The following is a 26,950-nucleotide window of genomic DNA, read 5'->3' as shown; positions in this document are numbered from 1 at the left end:
CAGATCTCAACCATCTGGAGGATTACTGCAACTCCAACTGCTTGGATCTTAATCCTTCTAGGTGTTCAGTTATTACATTTAGTCCCAAAGTAAAAATTTTACCTACTAACTATATGCTTAAGGGTCAAAACCTCCAACGCTCATTATGTGTAAAGGGTCTAGGTGTCTTCCATGATAGTAAATAACTTTTCGACGCCCATGTTGACAGCATCATAAAAAAGTCATCGCGTGCGCTTGCCTTTGTTATGCGTAGCTGTACGTCGTTCACAATAGCAGACTCTTAAAATTCTTTACTGTACATTAGTGCGAAGCAACTTAGAATATGCATCACAAATATGGAATCCTATGCACAATGTGCAGATATCACGCATTGAAAATATTTTTTTAAATTTCGTAAAATTCATGTGTTTTCGGTTGAAACTTGAGTTCAAATCCGATTAATATATTCATTTATGTAAAAACCACACCTATTACCTCTGCAAAAACGTCGTGAAATAGCGGATATAATTTATCTACTAAAAATTGTCTCAGGTTCAATCGACTGTCCTGAACTACTATGCAAACTTTCTATTAATATTCCTTCCAAAGTTCTATCTCAAAGAAATATCCTTCTTCTTCATATACCTCTTGTTTCATCTAATTATAGGCAAAATTCATATTTATAGTAAACTTTCAATCATTTCAATGTAATAACTAAATCATTAAACATGGATTTATTTGATGTAATAACTTATATTTCCATATAAGTTATTAATTTAAAAAATACTTGGTACACTTCCACTTATTTATTTTGACCAATTAGCGCTTTCACCCCAGTCTTTCAGACCAGTCTGAAGATGCCCATTAGAGGGTGAAAGCGTTAATTGGTCAAAATAAATAAGTGGAAGTGTACCAAGTATTTTTTAAATTAATAACTTATATGGAAATATAAGTTATTACATCATTACAATGGAATTCCATCAAGAATTGTCAATAAATAATTTAAATGAAATAGATTTATTTGCAAATAATCATAATGACATACAGCAATTTCTTTCTAAATAATTTGTAGTATTTTTTCTCTTCTTTTGGATTTACATTAAATTACTGTCCATTTTATGCTCGAGAATCTTTTTCAACTTACTGTGATGCTACTTGTGAAAACCTGTAATTGGCTTATTTGTAATTTGTTTTGTTTTATATTTAAGATAAATATAGCTGTTGGTTACCCAAATAAAGAATAAAGATTTTTTTTCTATTCTTTTTATAATAATAATAAAATACTAATAATAAACGTGATAAAAGTTTCTCACTGTGATTCTATCAAAAAATCGGCTAAAAATGGATCAGGGATTCTTTTTTTTAATATTGCCAGACTTCAATATTAAATGTCATCATTCAAAATATTGACATTTTCTACATTACGATATTTGGTACCGTTTAATTATTCTATTAATTAAATAATGGAAAATACTCAAAAGCCATACGTAAAGTATAAAATGATTGTTTTATAATGTTGTGACTGTGAGCAATTTGTCATATTATATAGGTAAGAGAGCAACAACAAAAAGTGTAAAACTGAGGAAAACGCTAAATTGCGGAAATAAACATGTATGGAAAAATATAATTATTGTACTGAGTATACTAAATATACGGTACAAAAATTGTAAAAACTGTCAGCATTGGGGATTTAATTAAAAATATTTTGCATTAATTCAATCAGTACTGTAACATATTTTTTCAAAATTTTTTCAAAACACATTCATAAATAATTTTATGTAATTACTTAAACTTAAAAACACACAAATAAAAATTTGAATTTGAATTAAATGCGTACAATGATTTTTCCCCTAAATATTGGGAAATTTCATTTATACGGTATCACTATTTTACATCGCGGCCAAATTATTTCACACCTTTATGCTAACTGTTTGAACTATCTTCTTTTCACATTATGTTTATAACTTCAATTAAAATTTCTATTGCCACATTCTTAAACTTTCTGGATCTTAATTTATTGACGTAAAGACTTTATTATTCCCAAACATGGGTCAACTGCATGCAGTGGCATGCCACAATTTAGAAAAATGTCAAAATTAGACACTTAATCAAAATGATCAATTACACTGCACCTGCTTTGAATTTAATTTGAGGCAATAATTTACACATTTTTTTATTTACCTCGATTTTATTCTCCATTCACGCGGCGGCGTGCGGCTCGTTGTCTTTTGACAGATCGAATGCGTTTTGAAAAATTTTCAACGTAAAATCGGGGTTATGAAAAACGTAAAAAACGTTAATTAGGGGAATATTTTATTGAGAATGTATGGAAAAAAAAATGTAAACCTAAACATTTCGACGTAAAAAGCGGGAAAACGTAAAATTGAAGAACGTAAAAACAAGGTTTTACTGTATTTTTAAAGTCAATTTGAGACAGAAATAAAATGAAACATTCGTTAAACATGGTACATAATATTACGACGACAAAGTCACGTTTAACATGATCATAAATGAATTAACAAAAGCTGCCCGAAGAAGCTGTCTGTAATCCGGTAGCTTAAGCATCTTTATACTGAAAGAAGGTAATCCAGAAGTACATAATATGCACTTCATTGGATTGAGAAAAGAGGGAAGTCAATTCTTCACGTATTGGCATTAAATTGATTGGACATGATCAATTCGCCGAAATGATATATGTAAACAACAATAGAAACAAAACATCCGTAATATTAATTACCCGGCACGAATGGCAAAAATTCCCCGCTCAGAAGTAGAGACAGCAATAAGGACAGCTATTACAAAAGAGCGTCAAAATCATCCTCACTACCAGGATTCAGTCATTGGCTCAGTTCAGTCAGTGCATCAAACAGTCACTCTCATGCTCCATCTACCAATTTAGGATTATATCCAACATTTCATAAATACACATTGAAGCGTAACGTATTTTCTTCCCCAACTGGTGTAGGAGCTCTTATCTCATAACAGACCAAAATTTTGGCAACCCCCGATGTGAACGATATTGCGTAGGTAAGGTTATTTACATATGTTATACAAGTACGGGTAATGAAGAATACCTGAACCGAGGTGTTGGTGGGGGGAGTTGCAGGGGTGGAGGGGTCGGGGACGCGACTGTTCAGAGGGGCCGACTCGGAATCCTCACTGCGGAATATCTTGAGGGCATCTGTTGATAGATTCTTCTTCAGTTGCTACAAAAAAATCACATTCATACATTTAAACATAATTGTATTTACAAATTAAACAAGTTAAGCATTGTTTCAGACTGCACATTTTCTTATTGCATCACTCCCGATCATGATGAAAGTCCATTAAAAGATGATGACAAGGAAGCTGAAAATGAAACTAAAAAGTTCATTAGATTAGTCTCAAGTCTCACCTTATTCTTCATGTATGTATCGAAGAGCGCAAACGCTACGTCCCGGTTAGTCTTGGTCCAGGCGGCTCGCAGGTCGTGCACCACGAGCCGGTGGGTGGGGGGCGCCTCGGGCCCCGCCCCCCGCGTGCCGCCGCCCGCCTCCCGCCCGTACGACACCTTGCCCACACTCAGGCAGTAGCACTTCTCCACGGGCTGGCCGAACCAGATGGCCTGAAAACGATGCAAATTAGATGAGAATCGCAATTAGTACCAAATCGACACTCTAGAACAAAACGGTTGTATCGTGACAGGGATCAGAATGACAGAACTGAAACAAGTTTAATAATTGTGCATTTTTTGTTAATTTGTTAAAATATAAGTACTGGATAAATATTAGCCAAAAGCTGCCTACTATTAATAGTCATAATAAAATGACAGAGTGTGCTATTTTTATTTTATTTTTAAACCATATTCATGAAATACGAATTGTCTTCATAATGATAAAAATATGTACAAAGTATAATTTATTGAGTTCGAATTTATCTCGTAGAACTCCATATAATAATTTTGTAGGATTTGATGCTTGAGGAATGCATGGGAGCTCCTACCCAGTCGGAGGTTGCCCGAAGAAAACAATGTAATGCGCTGATGCTAGTTTATTACATGTTAAATAAACACAACACAACGGCTAAAAAGATTTATGATGCGAATGTGTCTGGTTGTAGAAGTCAAGGAAGGCTGAGAAAGACATGGCATGATCAAGTACAACAAATTCTTGAAAGTGGTCATGTGAAAAGTCGGAATAATCGACGTGCGTGCATGAGAAGATGTATGAATGTGAAGGAAGCAAAGTGTGCCAGGACAGAGTGGTGTGGCGTTCTATCCTCTCTGCCTACCCCTCCGGGGAAATGGCGTGATGGTTAGTTAGTTAGTTAGTTAGAATAAACAAATTGACAGTGAGAGTAACTTTGCAAACGTTTTATGTTAGTTAGTAACTGTTTAAGTACTGAACTACCTGACTACATGATGGAACTGACCGAAGCTGACCAAACTCACTAACTAAAGATACTGCCACCTATATATAGTTATTTTCCAGTGTTCATTTTACTTCCTAGTGACATTTTGAGGTCGTGTACTAATTCCGTGTTTCTCAGCGATTTTTTATCATTTCGTATCGGCAGTTTGTTTTTAGTCAATTGAATGTTTTGATAATCAACTAAACAGTTCATACATCATACGTTTCCTAAGTGTAAACACACACAGGAAATGTACAATCCAGTTTCTGCACCGTGATATGACAGTGGGTATTTTTTTCCGGGTGAACTTGAAGTCCCACAATTTTAATATCAAAATCACACTTATCAACACATATTTGAGTAAACTAATTAGGTTTTTTTTTTAAATACAAAAATACTATAATAATTATCTAGATGATTATCAATTCATTAATTATTTTTACAATGTCAATAAATGCTTACATTTAATAAAAATATTATACCTAAATTTCCTATAATTACGTAACCGGGGGCCTTTAATTTACCCTAACACCATTAGTTTTCCCCATAACTCTATTCTATGTACACACCGAGCAAGATGCGTTAAATTATTGTTTAAGGACCTTAAGTCTACCGAATGAAAATGAAGTATTTAGTTTACCTCTTTATCCGGATCGTAGTGCAGCGCAGACTTGAGCCACACCTCGGCGTCGTTCAGCTCGCAGTTGACGTAGAGCGGCGGCCACGTGGCGCGTGCGCGCCTGCGCAGCCCGTCGCGCGCGGGCACGAGCAGGAGCGCGTGCTGAGCGCCGCACGTCACGCGCCGCCCGCAGACCTCCACGCCGCGCTGCATCGCGAACGACATCCAGTAGCACACCTGGACACGACACACCGCAGAAGCAATGCATCAATTAATAAATCAAATAATATTGCTACGGATTCAAAATATATATAATGTAGGTTATATTTTAGCACCTATTCTCCTCTACCCTCATCAAGCGGAGGCAATATGGCCGGCTGGACTATATATTATGGATGCCTACCTCGGCCTTAGCCTAGGTAGTGGACATGGATTGAGTTTTAGTAGTAGCCATTGAGTCGAAAACACTCGTCCAGGGTTCTGGTTCTATTTTACACAAACAGTAAAACCTTGTTTTTATGTTCCTCAATTTTACGTTTTCCCCCTTTTTACGCCGAAATGTTACGGTTTTATTTTTTTCCAAACATTCTTATTCAAATATTCCCCTAATTAATGTTTTTTACTTTTTTCATAACCCCGGTTTTACTTATTATTTATAATTAAATTTTTAAAAACTCATTCAATCTGTCAAAAGACAACAAGCCGAGTGCCGCCGCGTGAATGAACAATAAAATTGAGGTAAATAAAAAAATTCAAAGTAGGTGCAGAGTAATTCATCATTTTGTTTAAGTGTCTAATTTTGACATTTTACTAAATAATGACATGCAGCTGACGCATATTTAGGAAGAATAAAGTCTTTACATCTATAAATTACGATGCAGAAAGTTTAAAAATTTGGTAATAGAAATATTATTTGAAGTTATAAACATAATGTGGAAAGAAAATAGTTTAAACAGTTATTATAAAAGTGTAAAACAGTTTTGCCGCGATGTAAATGACAGTTGAAATTTTGTGGTGCCATACTGAAATAGGTGTTACCATATGAATAAAATTTCCCAATATTAAGGGAAAAAATCGTTGTATGCATTTTATGAAAATTAAAATGTTTATTTTTGAGTACCTAGATAAAATTATTTAAACATGTTTTTTTTTCATCAATGTTTGAGTATGTCCAAATGCTTGCAGACTGGCTGGATTTCCTCCCTAGGAAGTTATTCATATTTAAATTAATTGCAACAGAAAGGGAAAACATTATTGAGAAGGGCATATGGAAGTCTAGGCATTTACAGGGCTTACGACCTGTCTGGCTGATTTAAGTGGCTACTTTACACACTGTGTAACATCATAAGTCCTGTAAATGCCTAGACTTCCATATTCCCTTCTCAATAATGTTTTCCCTCTCTGTTGCAATTAATTTCAATGTTTTTTTTTATTCAATAAATTGGTAAATATAAATAATCCCCAATTATGACAGTTCTTACAATTTTTCGGCAGTATAATTAGTATAGTCTAGTACAATAATTATATTTTTATGTAATTTCATTTTTTCCATACTTCATTTCCTCAATTTAGAGTTTTCCTCAGTTGTACACTTTTTTTGTTGCTCCCTTGAAAAACGTAAAACAAGGGTTTTACTGTATGTTGTATTCTTCAACCACGGGACACAGAGTAATCATTGTCAAATCAAGTCACAAAGTGCACTATGAAAAACATGTGTCTTCTTTAGGTTTTTTTCAAAAATAGTGTCGACAATAATTTCTCAAGTTATCTGGATGTTTTCTGGAGCATCTTCTTAAATCTGTTGTGCTACAGGAAGCATTTTCCAATCAAAGCCGAGTGGACAACGTAATGCAAGTACCTGGAAGCGATGGAGGGCGAGAGAGAGGCGAGCGGTCCGGATGTGGCGAGACAACTGCGGCCTCCGAGGTTTGGTGTTGTGGAACAGTGGACCTCGGCGAGTGGGGCGGGTGGCCCCCGATAAGATCTGCTTGAGGCTCTCGAACCACCTGGACACGGATACTATAAAGGACTACCACGGGAGATAATATCTCCTCACAGAGTGTCCGACATGTTAAGGTATATGTAGTGTGTTCATCAATTTGTCAATGATAAATAATTATGTTTGTGCAAAATACATAAATAATCTTGAAGCAGAATGCAGAGAAGATAGAATATCCCCAACAGATGTTCACATTGGCATTAAAAGTAGTTATCGTGCGTGATTGTTCTTGGACCTTACAGCAATGGTGATCAGACGCATTAAAGCAATTAATCAGAATCAATAATCGATCTTCCATTTCCCAAAGTATAAATTGCGATTTTTTCAAAGAATCATAGCCTCAGATGATATGTAAGGATACTAATTACAGGTCTCCAATGTATATAATAATAAAAATTAAAAACAACCACAGGAGATAAATAATCAATTGACATTTTGTATTATTTATGTATACAGCGAAGTATCATACAAGAGGCACAATTAATATTTTATTGGCTCATAGGATTGGACAAATGAACAAACATTAGTCAGAAATTAAAATAGAAAAATATGATGGTGTGATTTTCCTACTGAAAATATAACACATTTATCGGTTTTTAATCCTACATAATATATTTAACACCGGTACTCAGATGTGATGAACTGGAGATTTCAGGACAATCATTATTAGGGCGTTTCTGCGACATTTATGTATAATTAGAAACCTGATTGAAAAAAGCCACCGATAGGCCTAATATGACTCTGGATTCTCCCCTCTTACAAAGAAATACCCACCTGAGAGTACTGCCGTATAAGAGCAGAACTGGACAATCGCTGTCGTCAGAAGGGCGAGTCTCGAATGAAAGGTGGACCCCGACTCCCTCAGAGCGGAACGCACGAAACGAATCATGTTCCTGAAACCACAAACATTTCATAAATTAACTTTATTAATATTAACAATATAGTTTATTGACAATATTCTTGAGATTTTACCTATCACCGGTTTTACGGCATAACAGACTTAAGATATTATAGGTGCGTAGATTTTCACTGAAGATGCAGCACAGCTTCTACAAGTTGCAAATTGGAAAACGGCTGGTGAGAGCGGGAGGAGTTGGAGGCAAAAGTTGAAGGAGGCCTAGGTTAGATTTGGGCTGTAACACCATCGAAGAAGATTTTCACGGACGCTGTTTTCAGTAGGAGGTATTTTTGGATGCTCCGGTGTATGTTGGACTCGTTCTATCATTCCGGCTACCGTTGCAGGAGCCATCTTCAGGGTAAACTTTGTGTTATGTAGAAAATGATGCATTTACGTACTAGTAATCTGTACCGTGTCGCAGTCGGCAGAAGATACCTAGCCAGCACACCGGAGATAGTCCAACCTATACGGGATCACCCAAAAAAAAACCATACATATTGTTAAGATATTGCACTTTCAGAAGTACCCTGCCCCTCTAAATCGACCATTTTGCAGGAGAGCGAAAGCAAACTTTTGAAAATTTGAAACAGTGTAATGCCCAATATTTTCGTGGTATTTGCTTATTTGGCTGTTGAAATATAAGAAGAACAGTGTAACATCGTAATAAATGCAGTGTTTTTCTTGATATTTTACTAAAATTATTTCAAAGAATACTGAAGATTGTGTTTGTGTTGAAGTTCTCCTAAGAGAACAAAAAAACATCAGATGCCATATGAAATGGAGGAGTCTTAGCTAGTTACAGTCAGTGTACCTACCTGGTTACTGGAGTACTCGGGAATTTTGTCCGGGGCGCATTGCACTACGGCGTGGTGGTCGTTAGGGTCGGCCAGGCACATCCAGGAGAGCTTGAGGGTGAGGCGCAACTTGGGAAGGAACAGGAGTCGGCAGTCGTCGTACTTGGAGGCCGTGCGCACGTACACACTCAGATCACCCTTGAACACCATCTTGGCTGGAGACAATCAAACTAGAATTATACTTAATTCTTTCTATAATATCGGTGCATTATAACTAATCTACAAAAAAAAGATTTTCAATGTTCTTCAAAGCTCTGAAAACAACCGAGTCGCCCATTTCCAAAGTTAATCTTGTCCATCTTGCTTTGTTTTTAAGATATTCATAAAAAATATAGATGTCCGCATATTAAAAAAATCTCAAATAAAACTGAATTACTCGGTATTATATAATTAATAAGTATTTTTAGGAAAAATTTATATATTTGGCTGTTTTTAACATTACATATTTTTTTCAATTTGTCAATGTATCTGACTGGTTGTGTTATTGCGTGACCCGGGCACTCACCGTTAGTCCAATCCAGGGCTAGGTCGGTCCAGGCGAGCTCCATCTCCTCCGTGGTGTTGTAGGGGTCCAGGGAGGCGTGCAGCAGCAGGGCGAGGCGGCGCACGCACAGCGTGAGGCGGCCATGCGCCAGGAGCCGCAGCTTGTCCCACCACGCCAGGGCGGCGCTCGGGTCCCGCGAACCTCGCATTACGCGATCCCAACCTGTAAACACACCATTTTACTATATCCGTTAGATGCACTTAAAACAAAAATCATTAGACATGGATTAGGCCATGGGCCCGGAAGCGGAGCATAACGCTTTGGAAAAAAGCACCTGGTCAGCATCGTGAGGTTTGCTTTAGACCCAATTAAACTAAGCTGAAACCGAGTGAACGTTGTCGCTAGAGCCTGTAGATTGAATAAACACCTTGCTACAATGAACCTTTCTAGATGTGAGTTCTGCAGCGCAGATGATGAAATACTTATACACATTCTATGTAAATGTGACGCTTTATATCACAAAAAAAGTAGCATCCTCAATGTGAGAACACTCGCTCTCCACTCAGTAGCCAGGCTCTTTAAAGACCTGGGCTAGGGAAGGCGAGAAATAATTTACGGGGACCTGTCACAATAGACCTACACAGGTCAAATTGACGTCAGGAGCTTATATAGAACTGACTCCCATTCTTCAGAGTGGGAGTTAGAATAGATCCTGATTTTTCAAAATATGACCATGACGTTCCTGATCACACTTTAAATAATTAGAGACAGAGGTTACACGATAGGCTTCATAATCACAACTAAAGCTGTCAGGAAGAATGCTGCTGTGTTAACATGTCATATCAATGTGATAAAATATTGTTACTTGAGGTACAATTAGTGTGCTTTCAGCTTCACTACGGTCATAAGTTACTAGAAATTGGAAAGAACTTACTGATGTTGCACTGAGCGATGACGGGTTCCCAGCACGGCCCGAAGGCATACGTGAATTGGTCCATCTCGCAGTTGAGGTCGTGGTAGAACTTCAAGGAAGTCATACTGCGCTCTATCTGTATCGGGCCCCAAGGAGCTCCTTGTTGTAGCGTTGTGAGGCGTCGAGCTACAAACAATAGAGAAATAATTAATCTTCGGTTTGTATAAAAACAAAACTTCTTCACAATCAAATCGCAAAAATAACAAATCATAGAAACATTAAAAGCATTCATTGTACCACTCGCGGCAGTATTATCAATTTTTGATCAATCAAAATGGTCAGTACATTCACCTTATTCCAGTTTCTCTGCATGACAGGAAGGAATGTAGTGTTAGTTCCAAATCGGGACTGTGGCCATAGTTTGAAAAAAAATAAACAACGATACAAAACCCCTCTAGGAAACTTCAAAGAATTCACTTAATACAACATGCACTCAAACAATAAAAGAAAAATAATTCGCATTCCAAACCACAGAAGAGCATTAAATTATTAAGACTCCATCGAAGTCATGCAAAACTCCATTTCATTCATCTGTCACAAAACCCCAATTGTCCTACCAACGGTAGGTTTAATTCTGCGCAAAAACTCCTTATCGTCCTGACAACCTCTCAGACCTTAGAGAAGACAAAGCGGATTCTAGAGCACAGTCAGCGGGCGGTCCTCTCGAGTGGTCTACCATTTGGTTTTGTAAGTTTCCACCTCCCTTCGATGGGACAACAGCAATACAGAAGGACAAGAGTTCCGTTCAGATAACTGATGCAAGTACCCAAATGCGTGTTTATTTAAGTAGCTAGGTAGTCTCGGTGTATGGACACAAACCTCTGGGAGGGGGTTTCTGCTCGGTCCCCATGAGGCGACCCCAGAGCTGCAGGTCGGCAAAGCGGAGCAGCGGCTGGGGGAAGTCGCGCAGCTGCAGGCGCCACTCGCTGCACCAGCCCACCAGCCAGCGGCACCACAATGTGGAGAACTCCATGCCCTCCTCGGGCCAGGGACTGCGCAGGAGAGGTCATACACATAGCGTACACTCCGACATAGTAGTAACCGTAAGTGCCTATAGTCGGGCCCTACTAACTATACCGATATAAGGAAAAAAGGACCAACCGAGTTGAAAGCCATTAGAACTGCTAGCTAAAGAAACTTATTTTTGGTAATATGTCAAAGTCAATGAGTAAAACATAAAAGTCTTTTCATAAAATTGGACACTAAATATACAAAGTGCATTAGACATTAAACCCATCAAAAACGGAACAACTATGGGTGGCTTAAATCAGACAACATAATTTGATTCGGGATACCGCACTAGCCGATGTAGGGAGTACTGCTTCACCCACCGTTAAACTACTGGGAGTCTTACTTAATTCTGACCTTTCTCCTGATGCTCAAATCAGTAGAACGATAAGTTTGTGCTTCCACCAGCTGAGACAAATTTAATTGTATAAGCAAAAATTTGTCAGAAGTTGTTTTTTTCTTATCTCTGGAATTTATTATCATCGATTGAGTTGGCAACCCTAATGTCAGATAGTGTTTTTCTAGGTTATTATGCCGTGTTTGTGGGCTTTGTATTGCCGACGTTTCGGAGCACATTGCAGTGTCCATCTTCAGGGCTGAATGTATGAGTGTAGTTTTTAGTGTGTTTAATTGTGAGGAATTTGTACCGTGTCGCAGTCGGGCAATGTATGTGGTTAAGTGTGTGGAGTTTGTACCGTGGGCTTTGGAAGCACCGGGTACCATGAGGTTCGTAGTCGTAACCCATCATCCCTGTTTATGTTATTAGGATGCTTGTATATTTCTATGGCTTCCTTTATTAAACGGGCTTGATGATTTTTGGGCTTTCCAAGGACATTTGGCTCAAATGAGAAATTATGCCCTGTTTCTATGTAGTGCTCTGCAAGAGCTGATTTATCCGGGTAGCCCAACTTGCATGCACTCTTGTGCTCTTTTATTCTTGTCATTATGTTTCTGGCAGTCTGCCCTATGTAGACTGTTTCACAGCTTTTGCAATTTAATTTATATACTCCGTCTGTTTCAAGTGGGTCCCGATCTTTTACTGATTTTAGTAAGTTTCTTACTTTTGAGGTCGTACCGAACACTGTCCTTATGTCCCGTTTCTTAAGCGTTTTTGCAATTCGATCCGTGACATTTTTGACATAGGGAAGGAACGCTATTCTTTTATCCGTATTAGCATCATCCATCTTGGAAATATTCTTTGGATTTGTTACCGACATTATTCTTCTTTTTATATCCTTTTTTTTTTTCATAGCCATTACTTTCTAATACTTTTGTCAGTATATTCAATTCCTCTTCTAGGTTACTTTCTTCACAAATACGTGTTGCCCTTCTGGCCAGCGTGTTTATGATGCCTAATTTTTGAGATGGGTGGTGATGTGAGGTAGCATGGAGGTACCGGTTTGTATGTGTGGGTTTTCTATACACCGTATGTCCCAGTCTGCCATCTTCCTTTCTGCTTAATTTGACGTCTAGAAAAGATAGGCTTTTGTCCTCCTCTACTTCCATAGTAAACTGTATAGCCGGGTGGAGATTATTTAGATGGTCTAAAAACACTGTTAATCTTTCTGCACCATGATTCCAAATGACAAATACGTCATCTACGTATCGAAGCCATACTTTGGGTGCATATGGAGCTGTGTCCAAGGCCGTTTCTTCAAATGTCTCCATGAAAAAGTTTGCTAGAACCGGCGATAAAGGATTGCCCATAGCCACTCCTTCTAACTGTTTAAAAATTTCATTTTCAAAAGAAAAGTATCCATTTGTTAAGCAGTACTCAAATAAAGCGCACATGTCTTCACTAAAAATCTCTCTTATAAGTACCATTGCGTCATTCAGGGGCACATTCGTGAAAAGTGACACTACGTCAAAACTGACTAATAAATCATCCTTCTCAACTTTTAGCTCCTTTATTGTATCCACGAAATGTGAAGAATCTCTGACAAATGAAGTGGTTTTTCCCGTGTGTTTTTGAAGGAGACTTGCCAAGTATTGTGAGAGTTTGTATGTAGGAGCACCTATAGTGCTTACTATTGGCCTCAAAGGAGTGCCTTCTTTGTGTATTTTTGGTAGTCCGTATAGTGCTGGAGTTTTCGGAGCTTGTGTAAATATCTTCCAATGTAAGTCTTTAGGAATATTAGATTTCCTCACTAACTCCCTTATTCCTTTATCAATCTTATTGGTGGGATTTTTCTTTAGTTTTTCATATGTCTTGCTTTTTAATAGCTCACGCATCTTGTCAGAATATGTTTTTTTGATCCAATACCACGGTTGCGTTTCCTTTGTCGGCTGGTAGAATTAAAATATCTTTATTGTCCCTTAGTTCTTTTAAGGCTATGCGTTCCTGTTTGGATATGTTAGATGGTGGTAATTTAGTTTTTCTTAATATCAGGCAAGTATCTTGTCGGATTTCTTTGAGTTGAGAAGGATGATTTATTAGTCAGTTTTGACGTAGTGTCACTTTTCACGAATGTGCCCCTGAATGACGCAATGGTACTTATAAGAGAGATTTTTAGTGAAGACATGTGCGCTTTATTTGAGTACTGCTTAACAAATGGATACTTTTCTTTTGAAAATGAAATTTTTAAACAGTTAGAAGGAGTGGCTATGGGCAATCCTTTATCGCCGGTTCTAGCAAACTTTTTCATGGAGACATTTGAAGAAACGGCCTTGGACACAGCTCCATATGCACCCAAAGTATGGCTTCGATACGTAGATGACGTATTTGTCATTTGGAATCATGGTGCAGAAAGATTAACAGTGTTTTTAGACCATCTAAATAATCTCCACCCGGCTATACAGTTTACTATGGAAGTAGAGGAGGACAAAAGCCTATCTTTTCTAGACGTCAAATTAAGCAGAAAGGAAGATGGCAGACTGGGACATACGGTGTATAGAAAACCTACACATACAAACCGGTACCTCCATGCTACCTCACATCACCACCCATCTCAAAAATTAGGCATCATAAACACGCTGGCCAGAAGGGCAACACGTATTTGTGAAGAAAGTAACCTAGAAGAGGAATTGAATATACTGACAAAAGTATTAGAAAGTAATGGCTATGAAAAAAAAGGATATAAAAAGAAGAATAATGTCGGTAACAAATCCAAAGAATATTTCCAAGATGGATGATGCTAATACGGATAAAAGAATAGCGTTCCTTCCCTATGTCAAAAATGTCACGGATCGAATTGCAAAAACGCTTAAGAAACGGGACATAAGGACAGTGTTCGGTACGACCTCAAAAGTAAGAAACTTACTAAAATCAGTAAAAGATCGGGACCCACTTGAAACAGACGGAGTATATAAATTAAATTGCAAAAGCTGTGAAACAGTCTACATAGGGCAGACTGCCAGAAACATAATGACAAGAATAAAAGAGCACAAGAGTGCATGCAAGTTGGGCTACCCGGATAAATCAGCTCTTGCAGAGCACTACATAGAAACAGGGCATAATTTCTCATTTGAGCCAAATGTCCTTGGAAAGCCCAAAAATCATCAAGCCCGTTTAATAAAGGAAGCCATAGAAATATACAAGCATCCTAATAACATAAACAGGGATGATGGGTTACGACTACGAACCTCATGGTACCCGGTGCTTCCAAAGCCCACGGTACAAACTCCACACACTTAACCACATACATTGCCCGACTGCGACACGGTACAAATTCCTCACAATTAAACACACTAAAAACTACACTCATACATTCAGCCCTGAAGATGGACACTGCAATGTGCTCCGAAACGTCGGCAATACAAAGCCCACAAACACGGCATAATAACCTAGAAAAACACTATCTGTATTCTGAAGGCCGTGAAAACCTACGAACCTTAACCCTAATGTCACCGTCGGCGTCGGTGTACTAATAGTAAAGATACGTTAACCGGACTACTGGTGGAAGTACCCGTCTGGATCCAACTGCTGCAGATGGCGGACGCAGTGGGCGGTCCCGTGGAGTGCGGGGTCGGCCAGCGCGAGCACCCGGGTGTGGCGCAGGCGGCAGCACAGGAGCGGGCGCCCGCCGCGCCGGCCGCCGCTGCCGCGAGCGCTGCACGTAGATCTGCGCGTTGCGGCGCCCCAGCCCCGCGTACAGTTCCTCCACCTTTCCCGCCGGGAGGAACAGATGCGGCTTGCACAGCTCGGCCACCTGGCAATCATTGACAGGCAAAACTTAGCGAGCTTTTTGTTGATAAAAAGTTGTCTGTTGATAAAATAACAACAGACAACTCCGAAACAGAGATACAACAATGAAAATATGCCACTGTTGAGACTCTTATCAGAGGCAAGGATACGGATTATATAATAAATATTGTGGTTGGTTTATTATAATATTATTCTAGGTACCTTGGCATCCAGCATTGTTTTCCTTTTGAGACTTTCTTTGTATTCATCTTCTAAAAGTTCGTAGTTGTCTCTTAATTTGACTTCAAATGGATCATCAGTCATTTCTAGAATAAAATCTTCTATCTGCAAATTGAATCAAATTGAGTAATGATAATGCACGGAGAAAAAACAATATTTATTAAATGTTAGTCAACTCCTTACCTTAATAAACAAATCACTCGGAGTGGCTGTTCGAGGTAAATTCAGTTTTTTTATAATTATGAATTAATTTAAGCCATTTTGTTAAGGTCACAAATTCATCTTGTACGGCTTCAGCGAAGTTATGTTCGTAAGGGAATATAGTTCGGAAGGAGAGAATAGTGATGCCCCTAAAAAAGTCACGGGAATAGTGAGTCGATGTAAAGATAGAACATACATAATATGTAATACACGAAATAATAAGCACCACGTCTTGTTCCAATCCAGTACAAATCCTTCGGCATTTTGTCTTTCTTCTCGAATCTTGGGACTGTTGTCTATTCTCTCCACAGCGAGTCCTTCTACAGTAAATATTTCCGCATCATCTATTGCGAGGTGACAACAAGTCCAAGACATAGAGAATCCATTGTGATCTCTACCTAAGGTAACTTCATCTAAAATATAATTCATTAGTTAGTAAATCTATATAAAAATATATAAGTTTTGTGCTCCAAAGATAACACTAATGTGTTTGCTTTTATCCTTTTCCCTCAAAGCCCCCTGTTCACTTCCTAAATGTTCAAATGATTACAATAATTGTGTTACTACCTGTACATACATACGTAACATTAAACATAAGCAATATCAACTCAGTCTTAATGGCTCAACCGTACTGAAAGAAGATTTATGTTGACAAAAAATTCAATTCAAAAAGTATTGATGGATTCCTTACCAAAAGAAAACAGCATATTATGTTTATCAGAAAGAATTAAGCGTAAAGTGACATCTCCTTTAATAGTAACACTCGATTGAGCACTTTCATCTTTGGGTTTGGGTAGTTCCTCTTCTCCGAGGTTTAAGAAAGTTTTGAACTCCGACTTAAATAATTTGAAATCTTTCACTATAGTCAGGCACTTCAGATGAAGATTAGGACTCCACTGCCCTTCGGCTAGTTCCAGTAATCCGATGTTAACGCTTCCGTTGTCGAATTCGCATCGCGTGAGTTTGATGTAGCAAAACATATTCGCCATTTCTTCGGCCCTCTGACAGATGTAGTGCCCCTTAAAAGGTACCACGTCCGCCATCTTGAATCCAGAAATAACGAGTCCCAGTTTGGAGATATTTTTTTCGACGGATATAGCGTCGATTCTACTCATGAGACAGATGTCGTTATCAGCGAGGGCGAAAATATTGAAATTAGTCAAAGTCATGTTGATGGAGATGTCGCGAGACGCGTTCCGCTTGGGAGCTTTGATAGGAACTGTTCTGTCGGTATATTTTCGGTAATCGTGGAAGCAGCGCAGGAGCAACAGGGCAGTGGCGGCGATGTCCGGTCCCCACTCGGCGCGCAGGCAATCCAGCATGGCCTCCAGTTTGGTGGAGTCGTGCGCGTGGGAGCCCCACTTGAGCAGGGCCACTCCCACGAAGAAACCGGTGCCCCAGGAGTGGTGGCGTTTCAGGGGGGCGTCGGCCCCGCCGACCTGGAGCCACGCAGAGTCCACCAGCAACTCTGCGCTCCAGTGCCGCATTCCCAGGATGAGTCGCGGCAACGTCGCCATGTACGGAGCACCTGCGACATGTTTACAAACTCTAATAAAATTTTAATGAAAAAGCAATCATATTACCATAAGATGAAATAAGCTAAAAAAACTTTCAGGTAAAGTTATCAGCTCTAACCTAGTTGACCAGTCGAAGAACACATTAGATGAAAACTAAAAAAACAATTAATAATTATGTTAATTAAGAACAGAGCTTACATAACGAAAAGAGTTACGCTGCTATGTTAGCTTAGTGCTATTTTCCACAGTAATAATGTTTTTTATTCTCAAAATATTAAAGGGATATTCCTCAAATAAGTTGGCTAAAAAAAAGTGTATCGTGTATCGTATATAATGTACTGATATTCTCAATTAATATGCATTACTGATAAATAATTAGATTTAACTTAATATTAGGACATTCATAAATTACGTTAGTACTAGTTTCAGATGAAATAAAATAAAATTAGGATTATACATGCTACATATTGTACCTCTGGTATCGGCGAGCTGGTCCAACTTGACCTTTAGTCCCGTACAAGCCAGGGTGGCGCAGTGCGCACCCTGCCTCCCTCCGAGGGTGACGCTCCACAGCTCCGCGCAGCCCTGCACTACGCACGACTTGCAAACCTCTTCCAACCATAAGGGGGCTTTACTGACCCCTAAAAATTACACCAATAAAATATTTCATTCACAAATCAAAACTAAGTATTCACTCGAATGTGATGTACCTCCATTGCGATTGTAAATACTCACCTAGTTCTTTTCCTTTAACGATTGTTTCAGGAAGCAAGTCCAAGTCGGCCTGAGGAAATGCGGTCGACCACCAGCGGTACACATCATCGTGGTTGTAACACAAATTCAGGACATTCACAATCAGATAAAGGTTTAGAACTTCTTTTTCAAGCTAAAAGAAAAAATGTAATTTTATACAAAAAAAGCTTTAGGAAGCCTAGTCCGAGTGCAAAGGTAGTGATGAGGTTTAAAATCTTTATCATCATCATCATCATTCAGCGTATTTTGATAATTTGTAACACAAAGGTAAGGTAATCAGCTTCAGGTGCCAAAAGGTTGCAGTTTTATCAACCTTTTAAACCGATATTTCAAGTTTGTCTTGCCAGGAATCGAATCCAAGACCTCAAGAATGGTAGGCGAAAGCGCCAACTATTACGCAACGGGGGGGCCTTATCTCCACTCGATTTCTTTATTTGGAAGTTTTACCCGAGAGCAGCCATCGAGTCGAAAACACTCGTCCAGGGTTCTGGTTCTATTTCACCCACAGATCTGTATTCTTCAATCTTTACCGAGTTAGTTAATAATTGTTATCTTCTCACCTTCGCATCTAGTTTCAACTTATTCAAGAAAAGTAGTTTTTCTTTATTGCTATTAATTTTGAACTGATCCATTTGGAAGGCGAGGTAGATTTGAGGCAAACGAGGAGAAGTGACACCATCTTCCTGGATATCCATCTCATCCGCATTGTTGGGTTGGCTCGTGGAGAAGCGGGTGTTGACCTTTAAGTGAGGAATATTATTGTAACGATTGCCACATCGAACGATAAATTATATACAGATGCATTATACGCAGAAGTTGAATACCTGAAGACTGTGAAGGGAAGAACAAAAGTCCGTCCTGCTGTTGTCCCTTACGCCAGTAATGCTAGTTTTACAAACTTTCAAACTGAAATTCTACAAGATATATAATGATAAAAAATAAACATTGTTCTTTTTGAGATACTCGAAAATATACTTTTTTAAATATGAATCTAATAAACTTATACGCAATACAATATATAATCATGGAAACTTGCTTTTCATTTACATTCATTTTTAAATTCATTCTTCTACACACGGACGTGTTGAAAGCAAAAATTATCATTATAATAAAAATTAGAGTCTCGTATCTTTATGAAAAAACAATTATAATAGTTGACCTAAATATGTATTTGAGAAGGGGTTTCTTCACCTTGGGAACGATGGGAGCAATGCGTTTGAAGAGTGGATCTAAATGTACCGGTGGTACCGCATTCGGAGTTGAAGTAGGAACTCCGACTGCACTAACGCTAGACTTCTGTTCTTGGAGAAATTTGTAGATGCCTTCGTTCAAGATAGCCGTGCAGTTTGTAATGCTGCAGTGTACTTTCTATAATGAAAAAAAAATGACAGAAAATTGATAAAAAAAGTTAAACAGTGGTTCGTAGCTTAACTCATCTTAATTGTAAAAATCTTATCATTTTTGTTACACATTGATTTTCATATGGTAAATAATAGCTATTTTTTTCTTATATGAAAAAATGTAGGAGAGATACTCGTGTTACAATATCCATGTAGTAAACTTGAATTTTCAACTATATTTCGAGTTTGTCCAAATTTTTGTTGGCAAGAACCGGATTCAACTCCCCGGGGAGCTGTTTATATTACATATTACAACTGAGATGAAGAACATTTAAGAGAAGGTAATATAGAAGTCTAGGCATATACGGGGCTTATGACCTGTCGATGGCTGGTTTAAGTGGCCACTTTACACGCTGTGTAACATTCACCATTCAGACCATATTTGAACATCTATATTCCTTCAATTCTTTCATCTGTTGATGTTTGTGAAGTTGTTGAATTTTCGAGTATGAAAATTTGAATGTTTGTGACATTGACTGACGTTCCATGGTATTAATAACATTACTTGAATTTAATACAAGAACACCGGAACCTCTTTTTACACGGGGGATACCCTGGATAAAAATCATTGTGGGATTTTTTAAAAAATAGTTGATTTCTTATCACACCTTAATTATATAATAATAATTTTAAAATACTCAATTTAAAATCGGTTTGTGGTCCCGTGGCTAGTGTCTCGGACTCACGGATCGGAGGTCCGTGGTTCGAATCCCACTCTACCCCGACTTGATTTCCATTTTCTAATAGTGAGTTATTTACAACTCGCTGAAAATGGCCTTCAAAATGAAATATATGGGTAAATCGTAAGAATGAAAATATTCATTTTTTTGAAAAATAAACCAAAAGAAAAGAAAATACTAGGAAAAATCATGGCAAAAATTATTCACTAGTAGTAAAATTTAGAGATTGACCATTTGAAAAACATTGTAAAATCTGTCACTGCCCCATCGTAAGACCGACCTCCGTGTTGAGGGGAGCCTCCACCGGCAGGGCGAGCTGCAGGTCCAGGCCCAGGGACAGGGACAGCTCGGCCAGGCAGGTGGACTGCGGGGGGCGGCGTCGCAGCAGGCGCGCGCGCAGCTCGCTCAGCGCGCCGCGCAGCCGCAGCCCGCGCCCCGCGCCCGCGCCGCCCGCCTCCGCTCGCGCCACCGCGCCGTGCCACAGCCAGCCGCGTCCCATCACCATCACCGACAGGTTGATGACGCGCACCGACAGGAACTGGAACATAATCAAATAGTATCATTAACATCGGAATACGGGGTATATCCAGCCGCAGCATTCACTCAGTTCACTTAGTTTACTCTCTTGCTCCATTATCATTTCTGTATTTAATAAACACAAGGTACAAGAAACTAATTAAAAAAGTAAGACCCATTACAGTTTTTACGTGAATTTATTATGAATACGGGAGAGGGGAAAAAATTAAATACTAAAAAGAGAAATATTATAAAAATTTAATAAAAAGCACATAAAAGGGAGAAGACGTGGTATAGTTCCAACTCTACTTTCCTCCCCTCTCTCGGCTTCCATGAACATTTATATTTATTAGTAAAAATTCACAAGCAACAATAATTCATTAGATACAGGTAGTAGATGTATGTAAAACTATAGTATTTACAGTGTAATATGTCGATGTCACTAAAACTGTAATTATAGGTAGTCTGTATGCTTCGAAGAGTGCTGTTCTTCATATGATTAGTCTGCGCTCGGAATGTCGAAGAGTACAGAATGACGAGTTCTAGAGACAGGGACTCGATATGAAATGATACTCAAGATGTGGTTATAATTCAAGATGTAATAAATGCACATTGAAGCCTCAACTTTTTTTTATTATGTCAATCTCGAGTTGTGAGCCATTAGAACTGTTTGCTTAAGAAAGTGATTTTGAGAAATACGAGATATACCCAGAAAGTAAGTTCCGGTTACATGTTTTACCATTTCAGCGCTGGGATTGCAGTGTCGCGCATTCGTGGTTCTCACCCTGACCTATTGTGAAGGAGTTGAAGCCATTATAAGTTAGCTGAAAATTGTATACGCTTCGTGCAGCTTGTTCGAAATGACGTATAAAATTTAAAATCCCACCGCTTGTGAGATAAAGTTTGTAATTCGTTCCATTTGTGCTAAGAACCCTAAACCGGTCCACATAACCCGACAGATCAGTGAGGTGTACGGAGATTATGTGATTAGTGACATGCTTTTTCCCATTTCACACACTGTTTTACAACAGTAACTAGAACTAAGAACTATATTAATCACCTTCCCGGACACAGAGGTTTGTCAGTTACTCGATAATATTGAAGTGCAGGTTTTTGTTATTAAATAATACGGAAATTGGCAAAGCGATGACAGATAAAACAAATAAAACCTGGGCAAACAGCACCACTCCCGCAGGCAGCTGCATGTCCCTGAAGTCAAGCGCGGTCCGGACGCGCCCCTCCGCCTCTGGCTGCCGCTCCTCCCCCTCGCCCGCCCCCTCCAGGATGTCCTTGTTGACGCGCACATCACGTACCACCACGGAGACGGGCTTGTCGACCTCCGAGTTTAGGAAGCTGCTGTGGAAACTCACTTCCTCTATGTGCTACAAAAGTAACACAACCAACTTATTGAAATATTCCAAAATAGAGCGATGAGATGTATCTCGAAAAAAGCAAATAAAATAAAGTTTAACAAATGAGAAAAGATTTAAATTGAATGGAAATAAAAAAAAAGACTATTGTTTAATAAATTCATATTTATCTATAAAGTGTTTATAATCATATACCGAAATATTCTATAGAATATGTAAAATACCTACGCAATTGGTTTAAAGCACATTTTAAATAATGAAACCGCTTTTTCTAGAAGTGTTTTAATGCTTTTGGCCTGAACGCGGTCTTTATTATACGCAAAAGCCTTTCTTTCCCCTCCACTGAATTTACATTCTAATGTCAGCGACTGACAGGGCATATGAAATGACTCCTAATAACAAGTTAGTTTGAATAAACTCACCATAGAATACCCATTTTTGACAATATTTACATCTTTCAAGATGAAATTGAGTAAACCGATTTTTCCAACCTTTAACTCGACGTTAAATTTCTTTTTGAATAGCCATGCCAACAACAGCGGTAAAACCCTGCGTTTGTAAAAGAAAATTTTGCATTTTGAGAAATTAGGGTTAAACACATATTTATGTCAATAAACAAACAGATACAAACACAATTTACCACAATATAATGCAGCATACTATTATTACTAAAAGTAAAACAATGACGAAAAGATTCATTATTCATTATTAGTTGTACATAAATATATCATTATAATATTATTATTTTGCGAATGTAAACAGATAATCAGCGTGACAGTTCTAGTGACGTCAAAAAATCGAGTTTGCCAGAGTTTGAACTCTGAATAATAGTTCTACATTATCTCTGCTCTGAATGACATAAATTTAAAACAATATTTATCTTTTTCTTCTTTTTTTTTGGCTTTTACACCTCCCAACTGGGGTGTTCTAGCCAATTTCAGATTTTTATTTGTATATTTACACGTGTTGGTACCATATACGAATTAGGGTGTTAGCTACACTTTACATAAATAACTTATTTACAACAACCATTTATACTAGATATTTACATGAAATTTTTAAAACATGTTTATCGGGTGGTGACAGGAAAGTTGGAAATTAAATTGCGTTGTTCCAAGATTGTTCAATGATCTCCCACAAACCGGCGGCCTCCGTGGTGTAGTGGTCAAGACGCTTGACCCACGCACGGAAGGTTCCGGGTTCGATTCCCGGTGAGAACACAAAAATTAAAAAAATGTGATTTTTCTCAAGCCTGGGTGCTCTGTGATGTAATTCACCACTGTAATTGGGCCTCCTGGCCTGTTGTGGTGCAAAAAAAAAAAAAATGAAATGAAATGAAAAAAAAAAAAAATGAAATCATTTACATGAAAGATCTTCAAATGAAAAAAAGAACTAAAGGAATATCTTCTAGATACTTTATAGTGCCTGTTTATAAATAAATTTGTAAAATATAAATAAAATAAATGTAATAAAAACCTGTCATAAAAAAATGGGTCCCACTGAAAAGTCTTTAGACTTAGCGAGTAGCAAATTCTTATATGTATTTTTTAATTATTAAATAAATGCTGCTCTGCAGCACTGAGACTGATATACTTTTAATATCTAACCAAGCTCTACCACAACTTGTTCCCCATTTCCTTGCCCATTACTAATTTACTTAATGTATCCGGCTTAAGGTAGCCACCTCTCTGGGTTTGACCCGGAGTTTACGGGTTTGAATGGTGCATATCCGGGCTACGGGTTAGCATCGTATATATCCGGGTCAGACGGTAAGAACGGAAGCCCTCTGGGCTAACGCTCGGTATATCTAACTTGCTCTTTTAATTTGCCTTCATGTTTCGCATTTGCACTCATGTCGCCGGAGTTTTCGGATTCGAACTGTCATGGCGTCAATATTAAGATTTTAGGAATTTTAAATCAAAATTAAAAAAAAAAAATATCTGAAAAGTTTAATTAAATACGAGGACGCCGCAGAAGCTGTTAAATCACTGTTCAAAAAATGAAGACAAGGATCGGGTTTATGACGAGACCAATAAATTGAAACAAATATTTCCTTGATTCCTAAAACCACCAAAAAAGATTGTTTTTTTTCCTTATCCCCATTAGTTAAGCTTTTGAGAGATGCGTTATTTCCTTAGAGTCGAATTTATACACAAACGAGCGAAACTGCTTATTAGTCGAAATGGTAAAAGTCGGAGTTAATTGTAAAGATTAATTATTATAAAACGACTACATTTTTTTAAAGCTTTTGAAAATACCGAGAATGAGAAACGTTGCTAAAAAATCACATACAAATAAAATAAGTAAATTTAATAGTAAAGCTAGTCCTTGCAGCACTGTTTAGTTGTTTTATTTGTTACAATACAATTTAAGTCAAATTAATAAATTGTTGTTTTATTAAATAAAAATAGCGAATTTACCGAAATCTCTGGGCCTGCCCTTTTTGAAAGGTGGCAGCCCTAATCCGCCAGGATCACCCTGCCACTCCTAAATGCGACGACGGATATCACCTTGTAATTTCCTATAATAAAGTCCCCAGGAGTTCAGCCTTTCCCTTCGCAGTCATTTAGGATATTGTCATCAGATAGGCAACCCCACAAATAAAGGTTAAATGTACAAAAAATATTTTTACATAGAGAAACACTCACTTTTTAAAACTTTTTAGTCTGTCGAGGGTGATCCATAGAGAGTAGAGTAGATGTTCGCCTGTTTGGATACCCTTTTGTCCTTGTGGATCCATCCATGGTCTCGCTCGAAGATCCCGTTGCCACAGTTCCTCTCTCCATTGTTGTGAGGATTCAATATAGGGGATGTGGCTTTGATAAAGCTGTTTCTAGTAGATCTCAGACCCGATGCCCCTAACTATTTTATACAGTTATTTACGAATACATCTAAAAGACAGTGCCACCAAAATTTTAATATTTGAGTAAACAACAAGAACGCAAATATTTATTCATATATTTAGGTAATGTACGAAATTTAGCAAAAGCTTATTATATTTATTCATTTATTTATAGTGGAAATCATAGTGTTTTTAACGGAAATCAAGGTACAAGAAAACAATTAAAAAAAGTAAGACCAATTACAGATTTTACATTAATTTATTATGAATACAGAAGGAGAAGGGGAAAAAATACAAAAAAAGAAATATTAAAATTTTTAATAAAAATGTATGTTAATGCTATGATACATCGCCTCTGTTACTTCAATTTTTTTTATATAAACCCTTTATTTATTGTTAATTTGCTGCATACCTATGTTATAACTTCTGATTTATTTTTTCTTTAATATTTCCTTATTTTCTGCTGATTTTATTTCATGTATCTATATTTTTTATACTGTGTTCAGGTGTTTTGTTTTATTATAATTGTTTTCAATATTATTTTATACTTTGTTAAAGGCGTAAGCCGTCGAAATAACTAAATAAATAATTATGATTTGATATGATAATATTGTGAGCAACTTCTCATGTTTGGAGAGGGAGTTTGTTTCACTTTTTTACATTTTCAAACATAGGTTTAGTAAAAATACATATATGAATTACGTCATATATGTATTATCTCAAAAGAAAAATTAATTGAAATTTGACTTAATTAAATTTTCTTTTCTATATATCCATTTTTCAGCAAAAGAACGATTCCAAAGATTTATGATGCGTATGTTGATAGATGCAGAAAACTAGGAAGATAAAGATGAATATATAAAGTTTGTGGTGAAGAAAGCATACAAAACATGGACCTTTTGCATTGCTCGTGTTTTCGTGTGCAACAGATACGGTAGATGGCCCGGAACGGCTTCGGGCTGAAAAATAGTATAATAGATAATGCCATAATTATTGATAAATTAAGAATAAATAAATATGCAGTCAGTAAAATTTGTCAAGTACAAAGTTCTCTGCGCAAAAAGATGGAAACGTGTTGTTATTTATAGAAATCCACGTAGTTTGAATTGTCGTATAAATAGATGTGTTGTTTTCGTCCAATTGATTTGTAATGAACTTTTGATTGCATTATTGGTATACGAGATGATTCCCTATTCAGTGGTCTATGCATTTAAAATATAAAAACACAGTACATTATTAAAGTGTTTAACAAAATGATTTCGCGGTGAAAACGGTTTAATAAATAATGTCGTAATTTTCATTAATGCGACGATATTATGGTGTAAACACCTCGCTAGAATGAACCTTTCCGAAACTTCTAGGTGTAGGTTCTGCAGTGCAGGTGAGGAAACATGTGATGCTTTACATCAGAAAAGGAGCCTCACCCTCGAGGGACCACCGGTTAAACCTGAGGATATTAAATAGCTCGCCCCCTACCTGATAGCCCGGTACTTTACGGATCTGGGCTTGGAGAGGGAGATTTAGCAAAATGTAAACTACTGTACTCTCCTTCCGGGGGTACTATTCTGAACCACTCTCGCGGCACGAGAAAATAGTTTTGCTCGTGTATTTTGTATGAAAATACACGAGATAATACGGCCACGAGAGCGTTTGGAAGACCGGCCCAGACAGTAGCCGGGTTCTTTATAGACCTGGGCTCGGAGGGCGAGAACTATTCACGGGGACCCGTCACAATAGATCTTCACAAGTCGCAGTGACGTCAGGAGCTTGCATAGCACTGACCCCCACCTCTAAAAATAAGAATAAGAATGGTGTAATTATAATGAATTACGATGTGTCAAATAAAACCAATTTAATATATGTACATCTTCAATTTTAAATTATGATTTAATAAGTGTTTTTGCAATTCACGCTCATAAAGCATATGATTTTTATTATTCATTTGTTATAATTTAATTCCCCAGAACTAATGAATCTACGTGCTAACCGTATCCCCTCCAGACCAACTAGACTGTCTGATATTTTCCATATTCCTAACATCAAAACTAATCACCGGAAACATTCTACCATCCCTCGTATATGTGAAGTATTTAACAAGAACTTTA

At 37.7% G+C, this 26,950-nt stretch overlaps 1 protein-coding gene across 1 annotated transcript in view; it reads right to left on the bottom strand.

Annotated features, from left to right (window-relative positions):
- hob (bridge-like lipid transfer protein family member hobbit) overlaps positions 1 to 22,802 on the bottom strand; it is a 36,411-nt gene extending 13,609 nt beyond the window's left edge. The window contains 25 exon segments of the mRNA XM_088229764.1: positions 3,054 to 3,185; positions 3,374 to 3,583; positions 5,009 to 5,224; positions 6,846 to 6,993; positions 7,761 to 7,879; positions 8,700 to 8,893; positions 9,244 to 9,444; positions 10,157 to 10,321; positions 11,015 to 11,187; positions 15,109 to 15,221; positions 15,223 to 15,351; positions 15,549 to 15,671; positions 15,750 to 15,774; positions 15,776 to 15,916; positions 15,994 to 16,180; positions 16,459 to 17,295; positions 17,758 to 17,925; positions 18,020 to 18,170; positions 18,598 to 18,777; positions 18,862 to 18,951; positions 19,229 to 19,405; positions 20,398 to 20,655; positions 21,803 to 22,015; positions 22,426 to 22,552; positions 22,644 to 22,802. Coding sequence (XP_088085890.1) covers positions 3,054 to 3,185; positions 3,374 to 3,583; positions 5,009 to 5,224; positions 6,846 to 6,993; positions 7,761 to 7,879; positions 8,700 to 8,893; positions 9,244 to 9,444; positions 10,157 to 10,321; positions 11,015 to 11,187; positions 15,109 to 15,221; positions 15,223 to 15,351; positions 15,549 to 15,671; positions 15,750 to 15,774; positions 15,776 to 15,916; positions 15,994 to 16,180; positions 16,459 to 17,295; positions 17,758 to 17,925; positions 18,020 to 18,170; positions 18,598 to 18,777; positions 18,862 to 18,951; positions 19,229 to 19,405; positions 20,398 to 20,655; positions 21,803 to 22,015; positions 22,426 to 22,552; positions 22,644 to 22,702 — 4,536 coding nt within the window. The 5' untranslated portion in view covers positions 22,703 to 22,802.
- Between the last annotated feature and the right edge of the window lie 4,148 nt (positions 22,803 to 26,950).

This window comes from Micrasema longulum, unplaced genomic scaffold (genome assembly GCF_059751315.1).
Source record: "Micrasema longulum isolate JH-2025_06_02 unplaced genomic scaffold, ASM5975131v1 h1tg000705l, whole genome shotgun sequence".
In the NCBI taxonomy this organism is placed as follows: domain Eukaryota; kingdom Metazoa; phylum Arthropoda; class Insecta; order Trichoptera; family Brachycentridae; genus Micrasema; species Micrasema longulum.
The sequence above is the reverse complement of the archived record's forward strand: the minus strand, read 5'-3'. Positions and strand labels throughout refer to the sequence as shown.